Source organism: Sus scrofa, chromosome 1 (assembly GCF_054392235.1).
Source record: "Sus scrofa isolate SSC_HxYL_T2T_F1_AM1 chromosome 1, Sscrofa_HxYL_maternal_Yorkshire_Landrace_v2.0, whole genome shotgun sequence".
Classification (NCBI taxonomy): domain Eukaryota; kingdom Metazoa; phylum Chordata; class Mammalia; order Artiodactyla; family Suidae; genus Sus; species Sus scrofa.
Genome location: NC_139383.1, coordinates 109,198,488 through 109,213,041, shown reverse-complemented (window position 1 = coordinate 109,213,041; position 14,554 = coordinate 109,198,488). Strand labels below are relative to the sequence as shown.

The window sequence follows — 14,554 nt, the reverse complement described above, 5'->3', positions numbered from 1 at the left end:
GTGTCCTCATGGATGCTGGTCAGATTCATTTATGCTGAGCCACAATGGGTACTCCCATTTTAAAATTATTAATTTTTCCAATCCAAGAGCATAGGATATCTTTCCATTTCTTTGAATCCTCTTTAATTTTCTTTATTAATGTTTTATAGTTCTCAGTGTATAAATCTTTCACCTCCTTGGTCAGGTTTATTTCTAGGGTTTTTTTTTTGGGGGGGGTGCTATTTTAGAAGGCTTTTTTTTTTACATTCTCTTTCTTATATTTTATTGTTAGTCTACAGAAATCCAACTGATTTCTGAATTTTAATTTTGTATTTTGCTACTTTGCTGAATTCCTTTATCAAATCTAGTGGTCTTTATGTGAAGTTTTTAGGGTTCTTTCTCTGTCTTATATCATGTCATGTGCATATATTGATAATTTCACCTCTTCTCTTCCAATTTGGATACTTTTTATTGCTTTTTCTTGCCAGCTTGCTGTGGCTAGGACTTTCAATACTGTGTCGAATAGAAGTGGTGAGAGTGGGCATCTTTGACTTGTTGCAGACTTTAGCAGGACAGCTTTCAGCTTTTCTCCACTGAGTATTATATTGGTTGTGGGTTTGTCATAAACGGCTTTTATGATGTTGAAAAAGTTCCGTCTATAACCACGTTGGTTGTCATGAATGAATGTTGAATTTCGTCAAATGCTTTTTCTGCAAATATTGAGATGATCATCTACTTTTTTTGTTAATATGGTGTATTATATTGATTGATTTGCATGTGTTGAATGATCCTTATGAACTTGGGATGAATCCCACTTGGTTGTGGTATATGATCTTTTTTTGTGTTGTTGGATTCAGTTTGCTAGAATTTTGTTAAGAATTTTTGTATCTCTTTTCATTGAAGATATTTGCCTATAATTTTCTTTTTCGGTGGTATCTTTGTCTAGTTTTAATAGCTATTTATGTTCTTTTTGATGATATTCATTTGGACAGGTACAAGGTGATATCTCATTGTGGTTTTGATTTTCATTTCCCTAATGATTAATGATGTTGAGCATCTTTTCATGTGCCTGTTGGCCATTTGAATGTCCTCTTTGGAAAAATGTCTATTCAGCTCTTCTGCCCATTTTCTAGTCTTTTTTTTTTTGTTATTGAGTTGTATGAGCTGTTCAAATATGTTGGATATTAACCTCTTATCAGTCATATCCTTTGCGAATACTTTCTCACATTCACTAGGTTATTTCATTTTGTAGGTGATTTCCTTTGCTGTGCAAAAGCTTTTAAATTTAATTAGGTTGCAGTTGTTTATTTTTGCTTTTATTTTCTTTGTTTTAGGAGACAGATCAAAAAATATTGCCATGATATATATAAAAATTTTCTATGTTTTCCTCCAGGATTGTTATGATATCCAGTCTTACATTTATGTCTTTTTTTAAAATGACTTTTATTTTTTTCCATTATAGCTGGTTTACAGTGTTCTGTTGATTTTCTACCATTACAGCAAAGTGACCCAGTCACACATGCATGTATACATTTTTCTCACATTATCCTCCATCATGCTTGATATAAGTGACTAGATATAGTTCCAGGGCTATACAGCAGGATCTCATTGCTTATCCATTTCAGAGGTAATAGTTTGCATCTATTAATCCCAGATTCCCAGTCCATCACACTCCCTACCCTTCCCCCTTGGCAACCCCAGGTTTCTTCTCCAAGTCCATGAGTTTTTTTTCCTGTGGAAAGGTTCATTTGTGCTATATATTAGATTCCAGATATAAGTGATATCATATGGTATCTTTCTCTTTCTGGCTTACTTTACTTAGTGTGGGAGTCTCTAGATCCATCCATGTTGCTGCAAATGTCATTTTGTTGTTTTTTATGGCCGAATAGTATTCCATTGTGCATATTTACCACATCTTCTTAATCCATTCATCTGTCAATGGGTATTTAGGTTGTTTCCATGTCTTGGCTATTGTGAATAGTGCTGCAATGAACATGTGGGTGCATGTGTCTTTTTCAAGGAAAGTTTTGTCTGGATATATGCCCAAGAGTGGGATTGCTGGGTCATATGGTTAGTGTCCTGAGGTATCTCCATACTGTTTTCCATAGTGGTTGTACCAATTTACTTTCCTACCAAAAGAGCAGGAGGGTTCCCTTTCCTCCACACCCTCTCCAGAATTAGTTATTTATGGACTTATTTGTGATGGCCATTCTGACTGGTATGAGGTGGAACCTCATGGTAGTTTTGATTTGCATTTCTCTAATAATTAGTGATGTTGAGCATTTTTTCATGTGCTTGTTGGCCATCTGTATATCTTCTTTGGAGAAATGTCTATTCAGGTCTTTTGCCCATTTTTCCATTGGAATGTTGGCTTTTTTGCTGTTGAGTTGTATAAGTTGTTTGTATATTTTAGAGATTAAGCCCTTGTCAGTTGCATTGTTTGACACTATTTTTTCCCATCCTATAAGTTGTCTTTTTGTGTTTTTTATGGTTTCCTTTAATTCATTTTGAGTTTAGTTTTATGTATGGTGTTAGAGGATGTTCTGATTTTATTCTTTTACATGTAGCTGTCTAGTTTTCCCTACACTACTTATTGAAGAGACTATTTTCTCCATTGTATATATTCTTGCTCCTTTCTCTTAGATTAATTGACTGTAAGTGCATGGGTTTGTTTCTGGGCTGTCTAATCTATTCTGTTCCATTGATCTATGTGTCTGTTTTTATACCAGTACTGTACTGTTTTAATTATTGCAGCTTTGTAGTATAGTTTCTAATCTATTCTGTTCCATTGATCTATGTGTCTGTTTTTATACCAGTACTGTACTGTTTTAATTATTGCAGCTTTGTAGTATAGTTTGAAGTTGGGGAGCATGATTCCTCTAGCTCTGTTCTTCTTTCTCAAGACTGTTTTGGCTCTTTGGTTTTTGTGTGTGTGTGTTTCCATAGAAATTTTAAAATTGTTTGTTCTATTTCTGTGAAAAATGCCATTGGTATTTTTATAGGGATTGCATTGAATCTGTAGATTGTCTTGGTAGTAGTATGGTCATGTTAACAATATTAATTCCTTCAATCTAAGAACATGAATCTAAGAACTTTAATCTAAAAACATATCCTTTCATCTGATTGTGTTGTCTTCATTCATTAGTGTCTTATAGTTTTCAAAGTGCAGGATTTATAGCTCCTTAGGTAAGTTTATTCCTAGGTAATTTTTCTTTTTGATGAGGTGGTAAATGGGACTGTTTCCTTAATTTCTCTTTCTGATAGTTCACTGTTAGTATATAGAAATGAAACGTATTTCTGTATACTAATTTTGTGTCCTGCCACTTTACCAAATTCATCAATAAGCTCTAGTCATTTTTCTGGTAGCATCTTTAGGATTTTCTTTGTGTAGTATCATGTCATCTACAAACAGTGAGTTTTACTTTTTTTCTGATTTGGATTCCTTTCATTTCTTTTTGTTCTCTGATTTCTTTGGCTAGGACTTCCAAAACTATGTTGAATTAAAGTGGTGAGAGTGGGCATCCTTGTCTTGTTCCTGAACTTTGTCAAAATGCTTTCAGCTTTTTCGCTGTTGAGTATGAAGTTAGCTGTTTGTCATATTACATTGAAGTGTGTGCCCTCTATGCACCAAACTTCTTTTTAAAGGTCTTATATTTGAACATATTTAGTGATTGGGCCCCAGATTAAGGAAGGCATTTTTGGCTTTGTTTTGTTTTGGGGTGTTTTTATAAAGTGAATACCCTAGGATTTGTGGTCAGATATCACTTGATGATATAATGAAGCACCAAAGAACTCCAGGTCCAGACTGCCAGGTCTTCAGTCCCAGCTCCACTGCATATTGAATGCCTTAAATTACTTAAGATACTTAACTGCTCTGTGCTTTCATTTCCTGATCTGTAAACTGGGGATAAAATAATACTAATAATGAACTTGTAATAGTGTTTGTTGCAACATTGGTTGTTATGAATATCATAAGAACAGTGCCTGGCAAATAATAAGCACTTAGTAACTGTTGCTGATATTATTACTACACCTGGCTCTGTGAATTGGGAAGATACTTAGGCTCCCTGAATTTCAATTTCTTTAACTCTTCTTTAACTCAAGGGTTAATACTTGCTGCCCTATCTAAGTTATAAGGCACTTATATAATAATATTTTATATGTGAAAGTACTATCTGAAGCACTGATAAAATGTTTTTCTCGTATCAGTGATTATCATCACTAAAATAGATATTCTAGTTGATATTTTTATCTCATCTTTAATTTTTGCCTATAAATAATTTATATGATATAGTTATAGAATAATAACATAATACAATTTATAAATAATTTTTTGTGGGTGCATAGAACATTTTTACTGAAAGATACACATAATCAAAAGAATTTGAAGACCTACTGATCTGAAGATATATTTATATATGAGCTCCTTCATGCAGTGTTAATTCTGGCATTCTTGGCAACATGCATCATCAACTAACTTAAGAATGTTTTTGTACTCTTTAATTTTACATTAAGGAAGGAATTACCTTAAGAAACTCTTTTTTTTTTTTTTTTTTTGTCTTTTTGTCTTTTTTTTTTGTTGTTGTTGTTGCTATTTCTTGGGCCGCTCCCGCGGCATATGGAGGTTCCCAGGCTAGGGGTTGAATCGGAGCTGTAGCCACCGGCCTACGCCAGAGCCACAGCAACGTGGGATCCGAGCCGCGTCTGCAACCTACACCACAGCTCACGGCAACGCCGGATCGTTAACCCACTGAGCAGGGACCGAACCCGCAACCTCATGGTTCCTAGTCGGATTCATTAACCACTGCGCCACGACGGGAACTCCAAGAAACTCTTTAGTAATAAACAGAAAGAGCCACATTTAAGAATGTTCCTTGCAACATTATAATAAAAGTCAGAAGTAACCTATATGTTTATCAAATAGGGAAATGTTTAAATAAGCTGTGATATATTTATTGACTCTAGCCTATGTTATGCAGCTTAGTAAACTATAATAAAATTTTGAAATTATAAATTATTTTAAGGAATATTTCATGAGGAAACATTCCTAATATAGTGATAGGTGGAGAAATTAAGATATAAGGAGACATAGATATGTAAAATGATCCCAACTCTAGAGAAAATGCACATGTATAAGACTGGAAAGAAATTTATCAACATACTAATAGTGATTATCTCTTGATAGTAGGAATAAGTGCTATTTTTAGTGTCTTCATACTTTTCTATATTTTCTAATTTTTATGCAATGAAATATACTTTTTTACTTTATATTTACAGAGAAAGAATTTTTCTTAAAAATTTAAAAATATAAGCCATACTTCTTATTATTCCTAGGCTTTATATTTTCATTAATTGAATAACTTTGTTGTTAGAGTATGACTCATAGGATTAGAAAAGACATTAATAAATTATCATGATCAATTCTGAGAATTTCACTGATGAATTTCAGACGTATGAAGGTGGCTCAGTGAGTTAAAGATCTGGCATTGTCACTACTGTGGCTCAGGCCTCTGTTCTGGTGTGGGTTTGATCCCTGCCCTGAGAGATTCTGTATACCATGGACACAGCCAAAACAACAACAACAACAACAACAACAACAACCACCATAGGAATTTCTAACTGCAACTGCAACTTCCCTAAATTAAATTTAAAATAAGCAAATGATGTGCCTATTGAAACAAAAGAAAAACATTGTCTTCCATCAGAAGTTTTCAGACTTGCCTATATGTCAGAACCCCCTGGGGATCTCTGAAAAAAATACAGATGGGTCCTGTCCCTTTATATTCTGATTTAACGAGTCTGGTCTGAGATGGGGAGAGAGAGGGAGGAAGAGGAGAGTGGAATTTTGAAAATATTGCTAAATAATTCTCAAGTGCAGCCAGTGTTGAATATCATAGCTCTTAAGTTAAAAAAGGATTCAATGAAGAACATGTGAAGAAATTTAAATTACTAAGACTGAAAGGAAGGTTGCGGTCTAAACAGTTATTGAAATAGCATTTCTTCTTGAATGGGGACTTAAGCCCGGGTGTGAAAAGGCAACAATAGGGCTGTTTTCTCAACTCTGGCAGAAACCCTTTCAGTCAATGTATGTCCTACCAGGAATCTAGAGACAGTGAAGACACTTCACTATGATATGCTGATGCTATCTGTGGATCTTTTCTTGGGTGTACACGTAGGGTCTCTTCCTACCAAAGCCTTAATCTACTGGTAGTGTTGCAGAGACTTGTCCCTCTTCTATTTCCTCTATAGTGATAAGAGTAGTTATCATTTACTGAGTTCTTATTATCTACCAGGTGTTTATATCTACTTAGCTCTGATCCTTACCAGAACCTTGAGAAACAGTTGTGTTTTTTTGTGTTGTTTTTTTTTGTTGTTGTTGTTGTTGTTTGCAAATACAGAAATAGGCTCAGATAGATTGAGTTTTTGATCCAAGGTTACACAGGAAATGTCAAAGCCAGGATTCAAAGCCTGCTCTGCTTGACTCTTGCCTGTTACATCATGGTGCCTGCCTCCCTATTGCTCCCTAATGTTTTTCTCCCGCTCAGATGTCCTACGTCCAGGTCTTTAACTTTCCTCAGTGTCTGTGCAGATTTGTGCCTAAAGAGAGCAATGTCTTATGAAAGGCTGGGTTTCTTTTTTAAATTGTCCTTTCAGGGAATGCTGTGAAGAGCTCCGTGTTGAGTTGTTTTGTATCCATCAGAAGGCAGTGTGTGAAGAGCGGAAAGCTCAGATAGCATTTAATGAGGAGCTGAAAAGACAGAAACTGGTGGAAGAGCAGATGTTCTTAAAGCTCTGGGAGGAAGACCGACTGGCGAAGGAGAAGCGAGAAGTGGAAGAAGCAAGGAGACAGAAAGAACTGGTGGAGAATACACGCCTGGGGCTGAATGCTCAGATCACCAGCATCCAGGCACAAAGGCAGGCAGCACGGCAGCTGAAAGAGGAGGAGGCCCGCCTCGTGGTGGGTCTTGTGAAATGCTTGTGATAGGGTGATCAAATCAGTGGGTATAATACACAGTTCACAGGCCTGCTGTTGTACAGTTTGCCTGATAGCCATGGCTGGTTCACAGAGCAACAGGCCATTATCAAAGTCTTAGATTTCAAGGCCCAGCTGATAGTGCCCTCTCATTCTATAGGGCAAGTTATTTCACTACTGTGACTCAGTTTCTTCATCTGCAAAATGAGGCAAAAGGCACTTGTCTCTGTTGTGAGGTTGAAATGGGATAATCAGTGGCAGTGCCATGGAAGGCTAGTGGCACTTTTGCAACATCCCTCCCCTTCTTTGATATGGATAATTGACAGTTTCTCAATCCTGTATAAAGCACTATACAGTAGCTACAGTGAGCCCACCAGACCACCGACCTCAATACCTTTGTTCCTCTAAGATCATTGTCACTGCTGTATAGAAATTAGCAGTGTCACTGGAAATGTGTGAAAGCACTTGAAAAAAATAGCAATTTTATGTGTGTATAAAGCTTTCGACAACTGATACTTTAATACTATAAAATATAGGAAGAAGGTAATATTTTCCTGGGAAATCCCAAGTATTGAAATTTGAAACCATAGGAAACTTCAAAGGTAAGCTATTTGTAGAGCCTCAGGAATCTTCTCTGGGTTTAAGACTATTTTATTTTGAAGATAAAAGATCTTATCTAAATAGAAGATCTCTAAGAAAATCAAAATAGTGGCCCCCAAACTGCCATATATATATATATCCCCTCCTCTGGTATAAGATACTTAGTGAACTGTTTTTACTTACAACAATTCTGACCCCAAATGTGTGGGGTTTTTTTCTTACTCCAAACAAGTCTCTGAAGACACTGGTTAGGTGTCCTACAATTTGATTCAATTCTGATACTGTCTGGAGTTAGCATCAGACTCCATGGGTTGAAGGGCTCAGTTCCACAAGACTTTCCTCACTTCAGATGCCACTCACAGGTATAGGTTACCCACAGGTATGTCTAACTTGGCTACAAAGTCCAAGATTCTTATGATTACAAGTCACTAAAACAACTCAAAAAACTTAGGATAAGTGCTTTACTTACCATTACCAGCTTATTGTAAAGTATACAACCCAGGGATGGTCAGATGGAAGAGATGCATAGGGGAAGGTATGAGGAGTGGAACAGAGAGCTTACATGCCCTCTCTGGGCACACCACACTGCCACCACCTTCATGTGCTTACCAACCCAGAAGCTCTCTGAACCTTGTCATTTGAAGGGTTTATGGAGGTTTCATCACATAGGCACATTTGATTAAATCCTTGGCCTTTGGTGATTGAACTCAGTCTCTGGCCCCTCTTCCCTCCCTGGAGGTCAAGGGGTGGAGTTAAATGTTCCAACCTGATCATATGGTTTGGTCTTTCTAGTTATCAGCTTCAGTCCTGCAGCTGTTTAGGGGCTCCAGCCACTGATCATCTCATTAGGCTGCAAAAGATAATCTTACCACCTTGCAGATTCTAAGGGTTTTAGAATCTTTGTGCCAGAAACCAGGGACATAAAATAATTTTTATTATAATGCATTGTTTCTGCCTCCTTTAAAAATTTTTTTGGGGGATAGTTCCTGATGTGGTACAGTGGGTTAAGGATCTGGAATTGTCTATGTGGCAGCAGGGATCACTGCTGAAGGCATGAGTTTAAACCCAGACCTGGCACAGTGGGTTAAGGCTCTGACTTTGTTGCAGATGTGGTGTGGGTCACAGCTGCTGCTCGAATTCCATCCTTGACCTGGGAACTTTCACATGCCGTGGGTGTGGCCAAAAAATACATATTTTTGGAAATAACTTTAGACTAATAAGAAATTGCTTGGGGGGGGGGTGTTCCTGTTGTGGCCCAGCAGAAATGAATCTGACTAGGATCCATGAGGTTGCGGATTCAATCCCTGGCCTCTCTCAGTGGGTTAAGGATCCGGCGTTGCCATGAGCTGTGGTGTAGGTCGTAGATGGGCTTGGATCTGGTGTTGCCATGGCTGTGGCATATGTAGGCCGGCAGCTACAGTTCCATGAGACCCCTACTCTGGGAACCTCCACATGCCGCATGTGCAGTCCTAAAAAAAGGCAAAAAAAGAAAGAAAGAAATTGAGTGTGTGCGTATGCGCGCGCGCGCGCACACACACACACACACACACACACTGCCAAAAATATTAAGAGAGTTGCTATGTTCTCTCTCTATATATAATATATATATTTATAAAACACAAGAATTAATATTGGTATAATACTTTCAACTAAAGTTATTCCTTTAACTAAAAACTGTCTTTGGATTTACACTCTTTGAAAGAAGACATATAGTTGTATGAAATTTTATAACCTGTGTGGATTTATGTAACCACTGCCAAAATCATAGTATAGAACCATTCCATCATTCAAAGAAAAACTCCTTCCAGATACTCCATTATAGTTATAACTTCTGTCAATGAAAACTCAGTTAACAATCAAGTTAGGAGGAAAAAAATTTTATTCAAGCCAAACTAAAGATCATAATATGGGAGACAGACTCTCAGAAGCTCTGAGTATTGTTCTGCCTGTTAGTAGTTGGAGGCACAGTCATATACATTTTCAAGACAAAGGATTTTACATCAGAATGACACACATTTTATATAAAGTTCACCAAAAGATACATAGGCCAGATAAGTTTGTACAAAGCAAACAGTAAGTCACCATGACCCCTTACAGAGTTGGGCAAGAATACTAATCTTCTAAGAAGTTATACTGCCGGCATCAGAAGAAAGAAAAAAAATTGATCTTTATGGTTGAGCAGGCATTCCAGTCTCTGAGGAGATCTGGTTAATGTATAATGAAGATGCACATTACACAATAAAGGGGGAGAGAAGATGCCCAAATGGACAGAAAGAGAGTTTTATGTTTACAGTTTTTTGTGCTGCCTTAAAATATACATTTTATTTCATTACCACCCTCAACCCTAACCTCTGGCAACCACTGATATGTTCTTTATCATTATTTTGAAATTTCAAGAATGTTATATAAATTCCACCTTTTAAAATGTTATAATGGAGTTTCTGTCATGGCTCAGCAGAAATGAATCTGACTAGTATCCATGAGGACGCAGGTTCAATCCCTGGCCTCTCTCAGAGGGTTAGGGATCCAGTATTGCTGTGAGCTGTGGTGTAGGTCACAGATGCAGCTTGGATGTGGTGTTGCTGTGGCTGTAGCATAGGCCAATGGCTACAGCTCCGATTCGACCCCTAGCCTGGGAACCTCCATATGCTGCAAGTGCAGCCCTAAAAAAGACCAATAAAATAAAATAAATATCATAGCAATAACATTTGTTATAACAATACTGTTGTATTAAATAATGATATGAACATTTTCTTTTTTTATATTTTTATTTTTTGTTATGTTGATTTACATTGTTCTGTTAATTTCTGCTGTACAGCAAAATGACCCAGTTATATATATAGTTATATATATACACACACATATATATATACTTATACATATACACATTCTTTTTCTCACATTATCCTCTATCATGGTCATTCTGACTGGTGTTAGGTGGTACCTCACAGTAGTTTTGATTTGGATTTCTCTAAAAATCAGTGATGTGAAGCATTTTTTCATGTGCTTGATGGCCATTTGTATATCTTCTTTGGAGAAATGGCTATTTAGGTCTTCTGCCCATTTTTCAATTGGGTTGTTGGTTCCATCACAAGTGATTAGCTATAGTTCCCCGTGCTATACAGGAGGATCTCATTGCTTACCCACTCCAAATGCAATAGTTTGCATCTACTAACCCCAGACTCCCCATCCATCCCACTCCTTCCTCCCCACCCCTAGGCAACCTCAAGTCTGTTCTCCAAGTCCATGAGTTTGTTTCCTTTCTGTAAAATAGGTTTGTTTGTGCTATATATTAGATTCCAGATATAAGTGATACCATATGGTATTTTGGCTTTCTATTTCTGACTTACTTCACTTAGTATGAGAGTCTGTAGTTCCAGATGAGAGTCTATAGTTCCATGTTGCTGCAAATGGCATTATTTTGTTCTTTTTTATGGCTGAGTAGTATTCCATTGTGTATGTATACCACATCTTCTTAATCCATTTATCTGTTCATGGACATTTACTCAAAGGCAGATGAACTCTTCTGGAGAGACAAGCCCTTGGACTAATGCCTCAGTTTATACCATGATCAGATTTTCTACCAAACTCACAACACCCAACAGTGTTGATGCCCCAGTTAAAATTGCTTGGTTGGCCAGGCAATTTAGCCAGTTAGGAGGGTCTAATAGATAAGAAAATGAGAGTACTTATAATGAACAAAATTCTTAATTTAGCTGATGTGCACATTTCCATTTTTGGACTCATTGCTGTGTAATAATGTATCCAAATCTAGATGTGCTGAAGTGCATGGAAGACTAGTCTGGAAGGTCAGTGCTCTGAAATTTTTAAAATTGGTAGTGGGTGAATGGGTTCTATGATTAAAACTTTATATTTTTCTGCATTTTCAACTCCACAACTGTTTATTACTTTATAATCATTCACACACACAGTAATTTCACAAAGCCCTCATACCTATTCAGCAATGAAAAGGCAAGTTTTATTTCTTATACTCCATTTATATCCAGGAGTGTATGTTTCCAAGAAACCCTGTATTCTTATCTCTTAAATGAAATGTATTGACATCTTTATTTTGTCCAACTGTGCTAATGCATTATCTCTTATTTTTCTACCATAGGAAAACAACAAAGCACAGGTGAAACTTGAGAATGAACAGGATAAGCTAAAGAAACAGAAGACAAAACAGGAAATAAGGGCTGTTTTGCAAAAAGCCCTCCAAGAGAAAATGGAGCAAATTCAGCAGGAATACAGAGAAGAGCAGGACTTGAACATGAAACTCACACAAAACGCCCTTCAAAACCTACAGGAAGAGGCTGATAAAAAGAAGCAAAAAAGAGTAAGATATTTGTTTAGTGTTGTGTGCCTTGCAAAGTTCCTCGTTGAGCTTTCAGTCTCGGCCAGCTACACGTAGAATAAACTGTAACAGTGCTCTGTTAAGTATGGTCCATGAACCAATAGCATCATCATCATCTGGGAGGATGTTAGAAATAGAAATTCAGGAGTTCCCGCCGTGGCGCAGTGGTTAACGAATCCGACTAGGAACCATGAGGTTGCGGGTTCGGTCCCTGCCCTTGCTCAGTGGGTTAAGGATCCGGCGTTGCCGTGAGCTGTGGTGTAGGTTGCAGACGCGGCTTGGATCCCGCGTTGCTGTGGCTCTGGCGTAGGCCGGCGGCTACAGCTCCGATTGGACCCCTAGCCTGGGAACCTCCATATGCCACGGGAGCGGCCCAAGAAATAGCAAAAAAAAAAAAAAAAAAAAAAAAGAAATAGAAATTCATAGGCTCCAGTATCAGAATCCACAAATCCACATCCTGGCAGGGACAATAAATCTGTGTTTTAAAAAGCTCCCCCAGGTAATTCTGATGCTCGCTAACTTGAGAACTCCTATCACATGTTGTTAGTACAGGATGGGATCTCAGGAAGTGGAGTGACTAGGGGTGTCTGGAAGTTGGAGAAGACATCACTGAGAAAGTGGTGTTCAAGTTGGACTTTGAAGGATATGTAGTCTTGACAGGCAAAGAGAGTAGAGAAAATCATACCAGTATTTACTCAGCTGTTCCTTTGAAATTTGTAAACTCTTTATGGGGTTGTGCTTTTCCTAAAGATACTCTGATTTGCTTTGGTAGACTTTATTTTTAGAGCAGTTTTAGGTTCACAGCAAAATTGACCAGCAGGTAGAGAAACACCTGCAGCCTTCCCCATTCTCAACATCCACCATTAGAGTGGTTCATTTGTACAGTCGATGAACCTACTTTGACACATCATTATCACCCAAAGTCCATAGTTTACATTGGAGTCTGCTCCGTGGTGTTGCAAATATATAGGTTAGGACAAACATATCATGACACGTATACAACATGAAAGTATCATGCAGAGTAATTACACTGGTCTAAAAATCCTCTGAGCTCCACCTATTCATCCCCCACTCCCCTCTACCCAAACCCCTGGAAATCACTGGTATTTTTACTGTCTCCATAATTTCACCTTTTCTAGAGTGTTCTATCATTGGAATCATACAGTATGTAGGCTTTTCAGATTGGTTTCTTTCACTAACTAATGTGTTAGTTCACTCCATATCTTTTCGTGGCTTGATAGCTCATTTCCTTTTTAGCACTTGAATATATTCCATTGTGTGAATGGCTATACCACAGTGTATCCATTCATCTTCTGAAAGATGTCTTTGGTTGCTTCCAAGTTTTGGTGGTTGTAAATAAAGTTGCTATTCACATTGTTGTGCAAGTTTTTGTGTGGACAATAAATTTTCAACTCATATGGGTAACTACTGGATTGGTGGAATGTGATTGCTGGATCATATGGTAAGAGTATGTGCAGTTTAATAAGAACTGCCAAACTGTCTTCCAAAGTGTCTATACTATTTTGCATCCCACCAGATGAGAGTTCCTGGTGCTCAGTGTCCTCGTCAGTATTTGGTGTTGTCAGTGTCCTGGACTTTGGCCATTCTAATAGGTGTGCGGTGGTATCTCATTGTTGCTTTAATTTTAATTTCCCTAATGTCATGTGATGTGGAACATTAAAGGCTCTGAATCCAATTCCATTGTGTGGAGTGGGAGTTAGCCCTCCACATCACCAAACGATGCTCAGCACATCAGCTGGGCGTCCTGTAATTCGACTCAATTCTGGCACTATCTACCTGGAGATAGAATCAGATTCCATAGGTAAGGGCCTGGTCCTGTAAGACTGCCCTTTACTTTGGATGCCAGTCGCAAGCCCAGATTGTGACCTGTGCTTCTGACCAACTGGCTACAAACTGGAAGTTCCTGTGACCCTCCTCTAACTCAGGATGCCAACTGTGAATCCAAGTTGTTACATAACAGACCAGCTATAAATCAGATGTTCCCACAACCCCCTCCTTGGGTTCAGTTAATTGGCTAGAGTGGCTCACAGAACGCAGGAAACCAGTTTACTCACTAGATTACCAGTTTATTACAAAGTATATTAAGGATACCAACAGCCAGATGAAAAGACATAGGATGAGGTCCTGAACAAAGAGCTTCTGTCCTTGTGGAGTATGGGGTCTGGCACAGAGAGAGTGTTCTGGTTCCCCAACATGAAGCTTTCTGAGCCCTCTCCTGTGGTTTTTTTTTTTTTTTTTGTCTTTTTACCTTTTCCAGCGCTGCTCCCGTGGCATATGGAGTTCCCAGGCTAGGGATCTAATCGGAGTTGTAGCCGCCAGTCTACACCAGAGCCACAGCAATGCAGGATCCGAGCCGCGTCCGTGACCACACCACAGCTCATGGCAACACCAGATCATTAACCCATTGAGCAAGGCCAGGGATCAAACCCGCAACCTCATGGTTCCTAGTCGGATTTGTTAACCACTGCGCCACGACGGGAAATCCTCCTTTGGGATTTTTATGTGGACTTCATTACATGGACATGAGTCATTGGTTATTGGTGATTGATTCAGCCCCCAAACCCTCTGTCCTCTGCAGAGGTCAGGGAAGTGGGACTGAAAGTTCCAACCCTCTAATTCACAGGGTT

The 14,554-nt window shown here is 38.3% G+C and overlaps 1 protein-coding gene across 5 annotated transcripts in view; it reads left to right on the top strand.

The window, feature by feature from the left end:
- The window catches only part of CFAP53 (cilia and flagella associated protein 53), a 51,819-nt gene that overhangs the window by 11,562 nt on the left and 25,703 nt on the right, over positions 1-14,554 (top strand). For 4 of the 5 annotated variants that reach the window (XM_084966027.1, XM_005654423.4, XM_084966036.1 and 1 more), the window contains exons 4-5: positions 6,634-6,937; positions 11,670-11,888. In XM_084966027.1, the coding sequence (XP_084822153.1) occupies positions 6,634-6,937; positions 11,670-11,888 (523 nt within the window). Of the gene's footprint in view, positions 1-6,633; positions 7,555-11,669; positions 11,889-14,554 lie in introns of all 5 variants that reach the window. The other variant, XR_014808891.1, reaches the window with a different exon arrangement.